General features: G+C 39.8%; 1 protein-coding gene across 1 annotated transcript in view; it reads left to right on the top strand.

The window, feature by feature from the left end:
- The window catches only part of TENM3 (teneurin transmembrane protein 3), a 451,795-nt gene that overhangs the window by 299,859 nt on the left and 136,440 nt on the right, over positions 1-15,496 (top strand). The window contains exon 5 of the mRNA XM_047091479.1: positions 13,846-13,968. Within this exon, the coding sequence (XP_046947435.1) occupies positions 13,846-13,968 (123 nt within the window). The remainder of the gene's footprint in view (positions 1-13,845; positions 13,969-15,496) is intronic.

Raw genomic sequence — 15,496 nt, 5'->3', positions numbered from 1 at the left:
TGTCAAAGATCAGTTGGCCATACATTTGTGGGTCTAGTTCTGGGGTTTCTATTCTATTCCATATCCACACTTTTTAGAAGGAGAAGTCACAGGCCCAGAGAATCAGTGGCTTGCCCTGTGGTAAAGACAGTGTGTATTTGAACAGGGACTATAATCTGAGTCTTTTGATCTTGAATCTGGGACTTTTCCCCACCATTTCGCAAGGTATTGTTCCTCACAAGGATTTAAGAATTTAAAGGCGGTACGTGGACAGGAGAGAATAAATAAGACCGAATTACAAAATGAGGAATGTATTCCCTTTTGTATTCTTACCCCATCACATCTGATTCTGTCATGACGAAGCTGTCGGCAGATGTTCGCGTGTCATGACACGTATCTGTAATCCTTTCACGAAAAAGAACACTTTTGCTGCCTATCATTTCTGCATAGATTTTAATAACATCGCTTACAGTTTAGTCCATTTATTCTTATTGTCTTCTATTTGTAGCAGGAGATACTGATTTTTCCTTTAAGGTGATGCTATAACGTGTTCTCTGAAAATAAATGTATTTAAATTTTTAAGCTAATAATCCCACGGAGGAAATAAGTATGTAAGTGTAAAAATATTTAGTTTTAAGATAAAAAGGCATAGATGGTTCACATTTGTATCATAAAGGCGATGGGCACATTTTTAAAAAACGTATAGGAATCATTGCTGACGAGACGGAAAATGCTGTAGGTCCCCTTCATTGATTGTGTCTTTTTAAAAAAAAAATGTGTTAATGTTTATTTATTTTTGAGAGAGAGACAGAGTGTGGGGGGGGGGCAGAGAGGGAGGGAGACACAGAATCCGAAACAGACTCCAGGCTCTGAGCTGTCAGCACAGAGCCCGACCCGAGGCTCAAACCCACGAACCGTGAGATCGTGACCTCAGCCAAAGTCGGATGCTTAACCGACTGAGCCACCCAGGCACCCCCATTGATTGTGCCTTTTAATTTCATTCTAGATCCTTAATCTTTTCACTAATTACATTTGTAGTTTAACAACCTAACTGCGTGATGTGGTTAGTGAGCCTATGTGAGGTACACAGCATTTGTACATAAAACCTAACCGTATGATTTCAGTCATTTCAGATAATTACAAATTCTACCATTCTTCCCTATTTTTAGAGTCAAGATATTTTTAGATGCTTTTCACTTCTTCTGAGAAATTCTTTATAATCTTAGAAAAGAATCACAGAGAGAGAAGCAATGCATGGTTAAAGCAGGAAAGTGGGCCACTTATTTTTAGGAAAGGAGTGTGAGACCACCAGAGACAAAGACGGGTTGACAGTGTGAGCCGGTGTCCTGATCAGAGATGACAACTTCCTTTCTGTTTCACTTTGATGTAAATGTCCACAAATGCTTCATAAATATCCATCAGTAATCATCAAGATAAGTTCATAAGTAAGGAAACCTGCCCTCCAAGTCAGCCCAGGTTAATAGGGAAGCATCTGGAACACTGGCTTCCGAGGATCTGTTCCCACCTGTGTGATGACGTCAGACGGTCAAGGAAGACTGATATGATCGGTCAAAGTTACTGTCATGTACCAGGTGCCTGAAGTGGTCAAGTAGATTGCACGTCACTCGTCAGAATTGATGAGGCAGACGGTGACCACATTTTTGTTGATGAACCGTGGATAAACAGCAAACTACCTGAGCTGGTTGTGCCCAGATTCCCGAAGGGTCGTTGATCTTGTAGCAAGTTGCCACTCAACAACCATGCATGCACACACATGCGCACATGTGCACACACACACTCACAGATCATATTTTCCCTCTTTGGGAGAAATGGCCTATTTTGGGGGGAATGTTTTTCTGGATTTTGCCGTATGCTTTTTAAATGTTTTTAATGTTTTTATTTATTTTTGAGAGGGGGAGAGACAGAGACAGCAGGGGAGGGGCAGAGAGAGAGGGAGACACAGAATCTGAAGCAGGCCCCAGGCTCCAAGCTGTCAGCACAGAGCCCGACGCGGGGCTTGAACCCACGGACTGGGAGATCATGACCTGAGCCGAAGTTGGACGCTTAACCATCTGAGCCACCCAGGTGCCCCTGCTCTTTGCTATATTTTAATAAACCAGTTTTCCTCTAGGAATCTCCATGTCCTTAATAGTCGGGTCTTTTAATAAAGAGGATTAAAGTGTCTTACACTTCCAAAGAATTGTAATTTTCAGGTCTGTTCTACTCCCTTTGCCAAATAGTCAAAACAAGCCAAAAAGATTCTCTGTTTAAGTAGATTATTAACGTGCATACATACTGGTTACAAAAAAGTAAGATACAGCTCTTAACGCTATTACAGAAGAAAGGAATCCAGATGAAAACTGGCTTTTGAATAATGAGTAGATCCATGAGGCTTCAATGGCAAAGCTGCTAACAGCTGTCGCTGATGAATCCTCTGTTGCGTACGTTTCGTGAGAAGAGCAAGGTCGGTATATTGGCATGCAGGGAATGGTCCATACATCATGTAAATGATTTCATTGTGTATTTTGAACGCTCTTGAGATTGGTCCTCTTGCCGTATTCCTTAATGCTGACAACTGTTTCCTCAAGGATTATCCAGTCGGTTGATAATGACTGGCCCCTTTGGACACCTAATCATAATGGCGAACACGTCGTTCTCTCCATGAGCTTGGAGACTGAGTGCTTCTTTCATTCAGAAAACAGAGCCTGGACATGAGAGAAAATGAAGGAAACATTAGGAAAACAGTCCGTTTTCGAAGTCCTGATTTAATTCCCTTGGTGACAGACACAACAGCTAGATTGTCATAAGCCCCGTCAGCGTCGTCATTGGCCGTCAGTGGACGGCTAGAGTAACTGTCCCCTCAGTGGCACCTTCAATGTGTCACACTGAGGCGACACACTTAGGAAAGAAAAAAAAAAGCAATGAAATTAGAAGTGAAATTTTTAATATACGCTTAATTTTTAAGAGAACAGGAGTCAAATGTTCTGGCAAATCTGCGTAACTGAATCACTATCTCATCGAGACGTTTTCATCACCCAAGTGATTCTACCTTAACATTGGCAACATAATGCCAAAAACAGAATAGAAAGGAGAAAGACACAGAATGGACATATGTCAGCAGCCATTCCTTTTCTCTTTCCCCCTCCCTCCCCGAAAAATTGTTAGTTTACATAAAATCTATGATTTTAGCATGTTATCTTCTAATACTCCAAGGAACTTCCTACTCAAGTGTTACTAGCTCCTTTGAATATCAAAATATCCTATGGTTGGAATAATACCCTTCTCCTTCATGACAGCTTGAATACGTATTAATATGAAAGTTTTCCAAAAATACTGATTTTTGAGTGACCATATTTGGGATGGATAGATGGATAGATAGATAAATAGATAGTGAGATAAATAAATACAACCATGTTTGGGAGGCAGGATACAGACTGTTGGAATAATATTAGACTTAGAAAGCTAATAACAAATAATAATGGATTCAAATGCCAAAATATTGCCTAACACACTCCCTCAACATGTATATGAACACAGCAGGAAATCCAAAACAAAAGCTAATTTATGGAAAACTATGTATTCCTAATGACAGTTCAGACCAGTAGGGGTCCAAGTTACAAACTACATCTTTACATGAGATGCTTTCATTTCACATTGAAAACCGGGCTGTATCCTGTAAGCATGTATCACATCAAATCATTACCTTATACTAAAGAGGATTTTTCTGATTTTGTTCCATAAAATCTAATCACTGCACATGCGCATCATGTGTATGTATGTATTCATGAAATTGAAACAAAAAATGAGGAAATGTTGCCTTCAAAGCCCAAGATACCGAGGGAATTGTGTGCGTGACGTGGTAGTTTGGCCTCTGCCATTTTATTTTCAAAATTAAAAAAAAAAAGGGACAGCATTAGTATTCTAATATGTTGATATCTTATTGATGCCTGATGTTTTTGCCCATACTCAATGATGTAGTCTAAATATTCCTATTTTAAAACATATTGACGGACCAAAGAACTTAAATCTGGAAGAGACCTTAAAGATCGTTCCGTGTGATATTTATATAAACGGGAGATATAAGCCTCAGAGAAGCCCAGTGACTTGCCGAGGTCCCACAGGTAGTTGGAGCCAGAATCGAGATGGGACCCAGTTCTCAAAATTTTAATATCAACAAAGGCTCCACGAGGCGCCACAGGCAATATGTTGAAAACTGTGCCCTTCACTATAGAAGGGCAAATTCTGACTTTCTTTTCTTGCCACCTCTGGTAACATGTTCTTTTTTTTTTTTAATTTTTTTTTTTAACATTTGTTTATTTTTGAGACAGGGAGAGACAGAGCATGAACAGGGGAGGGTCAGAGAGAGGGAGACACAGAATCTGAAACAGGCTCCAGGCTCCGAGCTGTCAGCACAGAGCGGACGCAGGGCTCGAACTCACGGACCGCGAGATCGTGACCCGAGCCGAAGTCGGCCGCTTCACCGACGGAGCCACCCAGGCGCCCCTAACATGTTCTTAATGAATCTTCCTCAGAAAGATTATTTCGGGGAAAACGCACCACGGTAGATGTGAGGTCAGTTACAAGAAAGGGGAACTTCAAGACCTTAGCTTGCGTCGGTGAACTCGCAAGCTTTGGAAGCGTCAACAAAACTGAATTGCAGACCTTCTCAAGATGATATTTTCTGGTTCTCGTATTACCTCATATTTTATTTTCTGTCTTTGTGAGAATGTTTGTTTGATCTTGTAATATTAAACAGCACTTAGCCAGTAACGGCAGGCGCGCTAAGAACTACCCTCTAAGTTGCCAAAGCCTCAGAATGTTACTCGTCAGGGTTCTGGTGGCATAAAGCTACGTTCGGCTTTCCGATGGCAAGGGTGCCTGCTTCTGTGTTCGCTTCACAACATCCCCTATAATTTGCTCCATGGTTCTGGCAGATTGCTGGACCGTGTCACCAGCTGTCGCCACCCCTCCTTCCCATCCGTGTTTGGCAGTATCCGAGAACACAGTCATGCCAGTAGAAATAATAGTAGCTGTGATAACAACTTTCGTGGCATGGTCCCCAGAGACAAGATCAAAAATTTGGCACCTTTTCTCGCAACTTGGAACTAAAAATGGCGCCGAACTTGCTGCTTGGTGGCGTATAATTTCCTTTAATGACACATTTTGGTTTCAAGTATGCCACATGCTGGCTTTTACGTATCAAACCAACATATACTGGGTAAAAACAATGGCATGCCCTTTTTTTCTATGGGGAAGAGGTAAAATAGCTATAATATCGCGGATTCCTTTCACCTCCATCAGCCTTGAAAGGTAGCAGGAACGTATGCTGTAATTTCTTTCACTCAAATGGCCTTTGAGTCTGAAAGAAAATGTCGTAAAATCTCGCTGATAATCCTTCACTAGAATACTGTCTCAAAACTATTTCGATCAGTGAGGGTTGTTTCTTTTTGGTCTTACCATGAGTTGGGAAAGCCTACAGAAGAAAAACTGAGAGATTATAGAATGGATTTTTTTAAATCATAGAAGAAATATTTCACTTTAAACATCTTCAGATTGGTTGTAATCTAAGAACACTGTGAGACAACCTAAAAAGATACAGTCTGAAGTAGACTATTTGGGTGTTAGTAACATAGGTTGCTCTGGTGATTGGTGGCTTACCACCCATGTGAGTTACTCCTAGAGTTGATGATCATGATAGTTTTTTTTTTTTTTTATGATCGACTTGGGTGATGTTCTTAAAAATACTGCGTTTGAGGCTGACAAATGTTATTAGATATTACAACTAATTTAAAAAGACTGGGCGTCATCTTGGAAATCTAGATTCTCCTGCCCTGAGAAAAAGGGAGGAATTAGACTCAGTGCCCCCAAGGCTTCTTCTTACGGTTAACAGTCTCAGAGGCTCTGTTAGTCACCCCTGTTTCTCAGGGACCAATTCAGCCACAGAGATCCAGGCCTCTAAGATCCACTTGAAGCACAATATTGAAAAAACTGAATTATGTATTAAACTTTTCCCTTAACGATCGTCTCTTATTTTTTCAGAGCTAAAATCCTATCATTTATTCCCTTTCTTCCCACACTCATCTCTCTTTTTCCCCTCAGAGTGCATGTTTTACCCCCTAGCTGCAAAGATTTGTGTTCTCTTGCAACTCCCCACGCCTCACACTGCAGAAAGTAAAAAAATCTATTCAAATACAAAGTGAGATGTTTCAGGTTAAATACTACAAAGTGTTATGGTAGTGCAAAATAGTTCTCAATTCCAGGAAGGCTTCATGAAGAAATAATCATGTCAACTAGACCTCCGGGTATCGGTCGAGAGCTCATCAGACACAACTTGGGGGTGGCATCCCAGAAGCCAGGAACGATAGGAACAAAGGCACGGAAGCAGGGAAATTAAGGGCGTGATTTAAGTGGTAGACAAGCAGTCTGGCCAGTTCATGGGCTCTGTGACATATCCACATTGCTGTGCCACAGATCTCCAGCGTTTCGGCATCTTACGGAATTTACTCTCTGCACCTTTTAACCCACAACTCCCCATTTTCCCTTACCCCTCGCCCCTGGTGACCACCATATAAATTCGACTACTTTAGATACCCCTTTTGGGTGAAATCAAACAGTATTTGTCTTCTTGTGACTGGCTTATTTCACTGAACGTAACGTCCTCAAGGTCCATCCATGTCATACCACGTGGCAAGATTTCCTTCCTTTTTAAGACTGAGTAATATTCCATTGTGCGTACCTACCACGTGTTCTTTATCCGTTCTTCTGTCGATGGACATTGGGATGTTTCTGCCTCTGGGCTGCTGTGAGCAGTGCTGCTGTGAACACGAACGTGCACATATCTCTTTGAGTCCCTCCTTTCAGTTCTTTTGAGTTGTATAACCCACGAGTGGGATCCTGGATCATACAGTTGTTCCAGTTTTCTTTTTCTTTTTTTTTTTTTAGGAACTACCATAGTGTTTTCCAGAGCAGTTGAACCATTTCACAATTTCAACAACCGTGCACAAGGGCTCTAATTTCTCCCCATCCTCCCCGAGACAAGTCACGGTGGTTTTAAACTACAAATCAGTCTGGGGTGGCCATGAGCTGACAGTCGTTAACCCAACACATGAATTTGTTTGATCAAATCGCTTTCCTTCTGACACCCAAGATTTGCACTAAAGAAGCCTTTCCTCACTCTTCCCTCCAATTCCTCTGATGGAGTCACTTCCCCTTCTACATTGGTATCTTTCCTAAATGAACACCTAGGAGCCTCAGAGAGACAAGCCCCCGCGGGGAGGGTGTGGGGAAGTGAAAATATACATTCATTACTTTTGCTGTGTGTTAGATGGACTGCTTTTAAATAAAAATTTTAATTTTCTTAATGTTTGTTTATTTTTGAGACAGAGAATGTGAGTACAGGAGGGGTAGGGAGAGAGGGAGACATGGAATCCAAAGCAGGCTCCAGGCTCTGCGCTGTCAGCACAGAGCCCGATGTGGGGCTTGAACTCACGGACCATGAGATTGTGACCTTGAGCCAAAGTCAGACGCTCAGCCAACTGAGCCACCCAGGCGCCCCAGAATAAAAATTTTAATTTAAGTGTAATATTCATTTAGAAAAGCATACAGATCATAAGCGAACATACCAGTGGAACCCCCACCCAGATAGAAAAATAAAATACTCCTGGCATTCCAGAAGTACCCTATGGCCTCTTGCCAGTCATTACCTAGCCCCACCTCCCTAGAGGTAATCATTCTGGTGACTTTTGTTCCTACCAGTTAATTTTATCTGCTTCTGAACTTCATACGCATTGACTTACACAATATTCATGGGTTTTGTTTGTTTGTTTGTTTGTTTTTGTGAATGGATTCTCTTGCTCAATACTGTGCTTGTGAGATTTATCCATACCGTTGCATCTGGCAATGCCTTATTCATTTACATTGGTCTATAGAATCCCTTGTATGACTACACTGTAATTTGTTTTTCCTCTTCCCTGCTAGCAGACATCTGGGTTTCCAGTTTGTGGCTATTACAAATAATGCTTCTGAGAACATTCTTGTTCATGTGTTTTGGTGCTGTGTGTATATTTATTTCTATTGGATATAAGGACAGACATTTGTAGACCAACTGGGGACTTAACCATAATTTCTAAGATGTTTAATACAAAGAAAATACATTCTGGGGCGCCTGGGTGGCGCAGTCGGTTAAGCGTCCGACTTCAGCCAGGTCACGATCTCGCGGTCCGTGAGTTCGAGCCCCGCGTCAGGCTCTGGGCTGATGGCTCAGAGCCTGGAGCCTGTTTCCCATTCTGTGTCTCCCTCTCTCTCTGCCCCTCCCCCGTTCATGCTCTGTCTCTCTCTGTCCCAAAAATAAATAAACGTTGAAAAAAAAATTTAAAAAAAAAAAAAAAAAAAAAGAAAATACATTCTAATTCCAGACAAACAGCGTACAAATGATTTTAAAATGCTACCATTTTCAGTGGGTAAACATCTTGTATTTAGAAGCCAATTTCGACAAGTGGACAGCTTCTGATCATATGTACTGTCAAAAAATACATTAATAATTTGTGTTAAAATTTCTTTTTAATTTCTTTAATGTGAATGCTCGGTTTTAATTCAGAACAATTCAGAAGGAAAACAGCACAGTATAGGAAGAGAAGTCCTGAAATTGGGTCAAGAGATCTCGTATCATGAGTTGTCTTTCTACACTAACTTTTTAAAAAACATTGGGTAAGTCACTAACCCTCTCTCTGCCTGTGTTTCACTCATAACAGGGATAATGACCCCCATCAGGCAGTACATTATTAGAAGATAATAGACATCAAAGTATTTTAAAATATAAACACACTCGACCAGACATATAGTTACTGCTGCCATTCACAAATTCCATTCTTCCTTGAGTAACATTTTAGATATGAATCCAGCCCCCGCCCCTCATTAAAACCGCCCAGAAATATATGGAAATAGCAATATAAAACTGTGAAACAAGATATCAGAAACGAATTTTTTAAGATTAAAGCTACATGAATGCTCTTCCTGTAACTTTGAAATACACACATGTAGCGTTTACATGTAGTTTTTAAATCGCTGTTTTTCAGACTCTTAGAGTTAACCACAATAGCCCGTTGTTAATTCCATCATTATCCTATTACTGTAAATTATTCTCCTCAAAAAGAGAATATAGTACAGTGGAAAAGTACTCATACAGAAGAACCGTGCCTGGAATACACAAATGTTCCTTATTAATATCTTTGCCCATCCTCCGCCGTCAGATACTATCTCTGCCTTCAGTTTTCCAGATCTAGTAGAAAACATTGTCTAGCCTGCGGCCCCCACAAAAGTCACATTTCACCTCCTTCTGCGTGGATTTTCACATTCCACTGCCCCCCGGTAGAAGAGAGGACAGGCATGTTGTGGAATGCCTGTCGTCCAGGTCTGGGTTTAAGGGCAACATCCACTGTTGACCTACTTGAAACCTAAAACTCTCAAAAAGCCTCAGTTTTCGGAGTGCCTGGGTGGTTCAGTCGGTTAAGCATCAGACTCTTGATTTCTGCTCAGGTCATGATCTCACAGTTCTGTTCGTGAGATCGAGCCCTGCACCAGGCTCTGCACTGACAGTGTGGAGCCTGCTTGGGATTCTCTCTCTCTCTGTCTCTCTCTCTCTCTCTCTCTCTCTCTCCCTCTCTGTCTGCCCCTACCCTTCTCACTCTCTCTCTCTCTCTTTCTCTGAAAAATATTTTTAAAAGCCTCAATTTCCTCAGATTTAAAATGAAAAAAAAAAAATAGTACTAAGTGGAGTCTTTGTGAAGATTCAGGGAGATAAAACAGGTGAGGCGGTAACACACATTTGACACATAGTAAATGTCCAGTGAATGTTTTCTTTAAAAAGAGATCTAGGGGCGCCTGGGTGGCGCAGTCGGTTAAGCGTCCGACTTCAGCCAGGTCACGATCTCACGGTCCGTGAGTTCGAGCCCCGCGTCAGGCTCCGGGCTGACGGCTCAGAGCCTGGAGCCTGTTTCCGATTCTGTGTCTCCCTCTCTCTCTGCCCCTCCCCCGTTCATGCTCTGTCTCTCTCTGTCCCAAAAATAAATAAAAAACGTTGAAAAAAAAAATTTAAAAAGAGATCTAACACCAACACAAGGAACACTGTGTGCAGGCTTGCCCACCTAAGCTCTCTGCCCCGGGGGTGAGGGGCTCACAAGAGCACAGAGCTAGCTCCCAGCCACTTCCGGACAACCCCCTGCCCCCCCCCCACTGGTTCATGCATAAATCAAGGATTGATTTTACCCTTCATGAGTAGTGGCACCAGACGCCTTCCCATGGCTTCAGACGTGCTTTCCAGCTCAGGCATTGAAGGATTAGCTCATCCGCCTTTATTTGCATATGTAGTTTATTTCACCGATTTTCCCTGCCTTTGTCTGCCAAGACTTCCCACAGAGTTTTATTGCACCAGTGCTCAGTAATTTCTATCGCATTTTTGACTTTTATGAGTTTGCTGCCTGTGTCTTTGCCTCTGTCATTTTTGGAGTCAGTCTGACTAACACCCTGTATTTGTATAAAAATCTCAAGTTACACGTAATGAGCGTCAAGAGCATCACTCAATACCAAACGCCCAAGATTTTTAAAGTACATAATACCCCAAGACCAAACAACTTGTTGGTCTCTGTTTTCAATGCGATGTTAAGAGATGTAATATTACTGGGCAGGGTTCTCATTATACAACATCTTAAGTAGAACTGGAATTTCATTTTATTGAGATTTTCTGTAAGACAAATATATATGAGAAAGCTATTGCCTAAAAAAATAAAACAAAAAAATTGCAAAAAAATAAAATAAAATAAAATAAAATCGCTCTCCAAACACACACATAAGATCACTTTCTAATATTTGACATTGTGCAGTTTCCATTGACTCTCTCTCTTGAGTCTCTCTCTCTCTCTCTTGACTTCAAAGTCTATTAAAACCAATAATATAAGCAAATCTATCATCCTGGGAGACTTTTTATGTTACATAAAAGCCCACGATGATGATAAATTATTTTGCGGAGAAACTTTGACCCTTTTGGAATATTTATCATTGGCATGCCAGAGTACGTCTGTCAAACCTTCTCCTGTATGCAGGACCAGTTCCCATTATTTCATTCAAAAATTGCTGAAATATCTGAAACCTTGAAAAACGTACGAAGCGATAAATGTTTAGAAAGCTCCTGACATTTTGCCACTCAAATACTAAGCAATTTAATGCAAAATGACATGTGAAGCTATACTTCCTTACAAGTTGACAGTTTTTGAATTCAAAGATTCTATAACGTATATCTTAATCCTTGAAAAACCAGAGTTTGAAAGGAGTTGCTGACAGATTATAATTCGAGAGGGGAATATATACATTTTACAGATATACAGGGTAGATGTAGCTCTGTGTGTATCTGTTTGCTGTGTTTCTTATTAGGGTTATGTTTGTATATTATTATCATATATTATATATGATATATATTGATATATATATCGATATAGATATATATATATTGATTGATATATATTGATATATATATTGATTGATATATATAATTGATATATATTATTATCATATATTATATATGATATATATTGATATATATATTGATATATATTGATATATATATACTGATACATATTGATATATATATTGATATATATTGATATATATACTGATATATATTGATATATATATTGATATATATGATCATATATTATGTATGATATATATGATATAATGATAATATATTATATATATTATAATAATATAATATATTATTGTATTATTATGTTTGTATATTATTATACAATCACTTATTATGATTGTATTTCAGGTATTGTTAATGAAAGATGGCGAAACTTGTAGAGTGTTGAAATCTTTTCAAATCAAACTGTTGAATCTTTTTTTTTTTTTAATTTTTTTTTTTCAACGTTTATTTATTTTTGGGACAGAGAGAGACAGAGCATGAACGGGGGAGGGGCAGAGAGAGAGGGAGACACAGAATCGGAAACAGGCTCCAGGCTCTGAGCCATCAGCCCAGAGCCTGACGCGGGGCTCGAACTCCCGGACCGCGAGATCGTGACCTGGCTGAAGTCGGACGCTTAACCGACTGCGCCACCCAGGCGCCCCAAATCTTTTAACTTTAATTGTGTATGGTACTAGGGGACTTTCATATACTATTTGCATATACTATTATATACTATATACTTTTCGTATACTGTTATGCTAATACAGTCATTAATCACTTACTAATAATATAACACCCTACTCTTATCCATTTACTTCTTTTATAGTATTAACTTTTCCTTTAAATTGCTATATTTTCATCCACAACTGTTTTCTTGATTTTGAAACCTCAGAACATAGACTTCATGAACTTGACAGACACTTATTAAGACTTCCTACGTATAAGGTACATGAGATACAAAAGTAAATGAAAATGGTCTTGACAGAGATGGTCGGCTCAGTCAGAGACGGCTTCCCCACATCGTTGGTGCCTACCATCTGAGTGATAAATGGATATTTTACAGTGCATGGTGAGCATTACAGACAGAAGGGACTATATGTTGAGAGCTTCCATGGTCTGGTCAGGTGACTTCATATAGTTCAGTAGAGTACAGAATAAATAAATGAAATACTTAAGTACTAGGAGCTGTCCTGCTATGTATTAACTAACTGTCCATCATATGCCCCCATCGACCTGTATGATCTAGAAAGTTCATATCTATTAAGTAAGGACCAACCTTATTTTCTAAGTAAAACTAGTATTAACAGTATTACATCATTTAATCCCAAGCTGAGGATTAAACCAAAATCTAACATCTAAACCCCTCTTCTTTCCACTGTGCCAGTGTAATTGTGTTACTGCGTATGTTGCATATTTAATAAGGGCTTGCCTTTTGACAATGGTACTTATCATGCTGCGTCTAACAATACTCCTTAAACACTATGTCTTTCTTCACCTCTCTCGTAAATTCCAATACGTATCATGACTACAACTGTGTCTCCCTGTGGATATTTAGCCTCCTTGGGGATTAATTCTGAAACTGTATTCTGTGGAACACCAGTGAATGTTTAGTTGAGTGTTAGCAGTCAGTATTATTACAGTGATTGTTCTGAATATTTCAAATATATTAAAAATAAAATTTTTCAAATTCTATTACATTTATAAATTTATAATTAGAAAGTCGTATAGTCGTCTACTTTCTAAATATTTTAAATAAAGAAAATCAGTAAACACATTTACAAAATTTTCATAAATCTGCAAGCTTATCATACCCACATCAGAAACTCTACGTGAACTTACCTGACACATAACATGTTACGTCATCCATGCCATTTTTTAATGGAATGTCATAAACTCGTCTTAAATTTAGAGTAGTCCAGTGTTACTCTGTTTTGTGCATCTAAATCCATTCTGATCATTTCGTAGGCCAGCAAATTTATCTGTGAGACCAGTAGTTACTTTTTACCTTAGTCCAAATGAGTAGCGTCATGTTTCTTGAGAATATAAGGATGTTGCAACGAAGGTTTCGACATGTGCAAATGGCCTGAGGTCAGGCAAGTTTAGCAGATGTCACTGCAGAGCACTTTACCCCTTACCTCCGCGATGGTGAGGAGTGGAACTCGGACAAAGCAGAGCACATAGAGATTCAGTCCCCAGAGTTTTCTGGTACCAATATGGTGCTGCAGTGATACCTACACTGCGATTGTGTTAGAAGCTGTTTATTTTCTAATTGTTGCAACGCAATCATCTTTAGTATTTCAGAAAGTGGAGATGTTAACGTTACGTATGAATCCTGTTGTAAACATGCTCACCATGTGCCGTCCTAGCTAAAAACAGACTTTTCAACAACTCGCATTCTTTACCCCCAGCGATGCATCTCTTTGGCCTCAACTGGCAGCTGCAGCAGCCCGAAAACGACACATTTGAGAACGGAAAAGTGAATTCTGAGGCCGCACCAACAAACACTGTGTCATTACCTTCTGGCGAAAATGGTAAGAGAAAGAGCTACGTGTCGTGTGTGCGTTTCTTTTCATACCTCTTTCCCATAAATGCATTTGATTCCATGTGGCATCCAGTTATATCTGGGAGAGGGAAACGTTTGAATTTTTTTTTTAACGTTTATTTATTTTTGAGACAGAGACAGAGCACGAGTGGGGGAGGGGCAGAGAGAGAGGGAGACACAGAATCCCAAACGGGCTCCAGGCTCCGAGCCGTCAGCTCAGAGCCTGACGCGGGGCTCGAACTCACGGACCGCGAGATCGTGACCTGAGCTGAAGTTGGACGCTGAATAGACCAAGCCACCCAGGCGCCCCGAGTGCCCCGAGAGGGAAACGATTTTGAAATATAACGTCATCTTTTGATCAGGGGTTTTTAGGCATTCACTTGAAAGATTGGAAGTTCACGTTTTTATTATAGGAATAATACGATTTTCTGCCTTCCGATTTGATGGCTGGGCATTTCTGGCTTTCCCTCCTGCAGTTGTGTATTTGGCTTTACTTTTAGTCTGTAGAGAGGCTATAATTCAATATATCATCTCTTATATTATCTTGGGCATATTAAGCTTTGTTTTCATTCAACTAGCTTATGGAGTTATAGTATAGAATACTATATTAATTTCGTTATAAAAGCTTTCAAATACAAAATACGTTAAAGGATTAGAATTTATTGACCTTTCTCTGCTTGCCCTTGCTGTAAACCTTCAAAAGTTTGCACTTTGGGGGCGCCTGGGTGGCTCAGTCGGTTAAGCGTCCAACTTCAGCTCAGGTCATGATCTTACTGTTCGTAAGTTCGAGCCCCGCGTCGGGCTCTGTGCTGACAGCTCAGAGCTTGGAGTCTGCTTCGGATTGTGTGGCTCCCTCTCTCTCTGCCCCTCCCCAGCTTGCATGCTGTCTCTCTGTCTTTCTCTCTCTCCAAAAATAAATATAGATTAAAAAAAAAAAGTTTGCCCTTTGGCTAACAGACTTTCAAAGCATTTTGTTCTGAATTAAAAACAGAATTTAAGAGGTTTGAGAATGTTTTATTTCATTTTTCCATATGAACTCCCAGGAAAATGTATATATACGTGTGTAGATTTATATTATATATAATATAATATTATATACCTGTCTATCCTGTCTCTGTCTATATTGTATATCCCTGTCTATTATTTTGATATGTGTGTGCGCGTGTATATATGTTTTGACACTTGGAATTCTCTGGCTTTTTGCAAAATGTCATAATACTTCATATCTCAAAGCAACCAGATCAGGATACCTTTTTTTGTCACATAAATATATCATCTGCCTTTAAGCAATTCCCAAGCTTTTCTTCCCCCTTGTTTCTTCTTAGCTCATGTATTTGTATTCTGCTTTGGCATCGATTATGTTCATCCTCACATGGCTAGTTTCTTTGCAAGACCAGAAAGAAGCTATGGTCGATTTATACATAACAAAATATATATTTGTTTATTTTTATGCGTATGCTAGTTTACGTGTAGCCATTCACCAGGGCTAACACTTCCGTCGGGGTTTTTTTTGGTCT

Source organism: Lynx rufus, unplaced genomic scaffold (genome assembly GCF_022079265.1).
Source record: "Lynx rufus isolate CCGP_SWC_20201006 ecotype Redwood Valley unplaced genomic scaffold, mLynRuf1.p SCAF_3, whole genome shotgun sequence".
Classification (NCBI taxonomy): domain Eukaryota; kingdom Metazoa; phylum Chordata; class Mammalia; order Carnivora; family Felidae; genus Lynx; species Lynx rufus.
The sequence above is the reverse complement of the archived record's forward strand: the minus strand, read 5'-3'. Positions and strand labels throughout refer to the sequence as shown.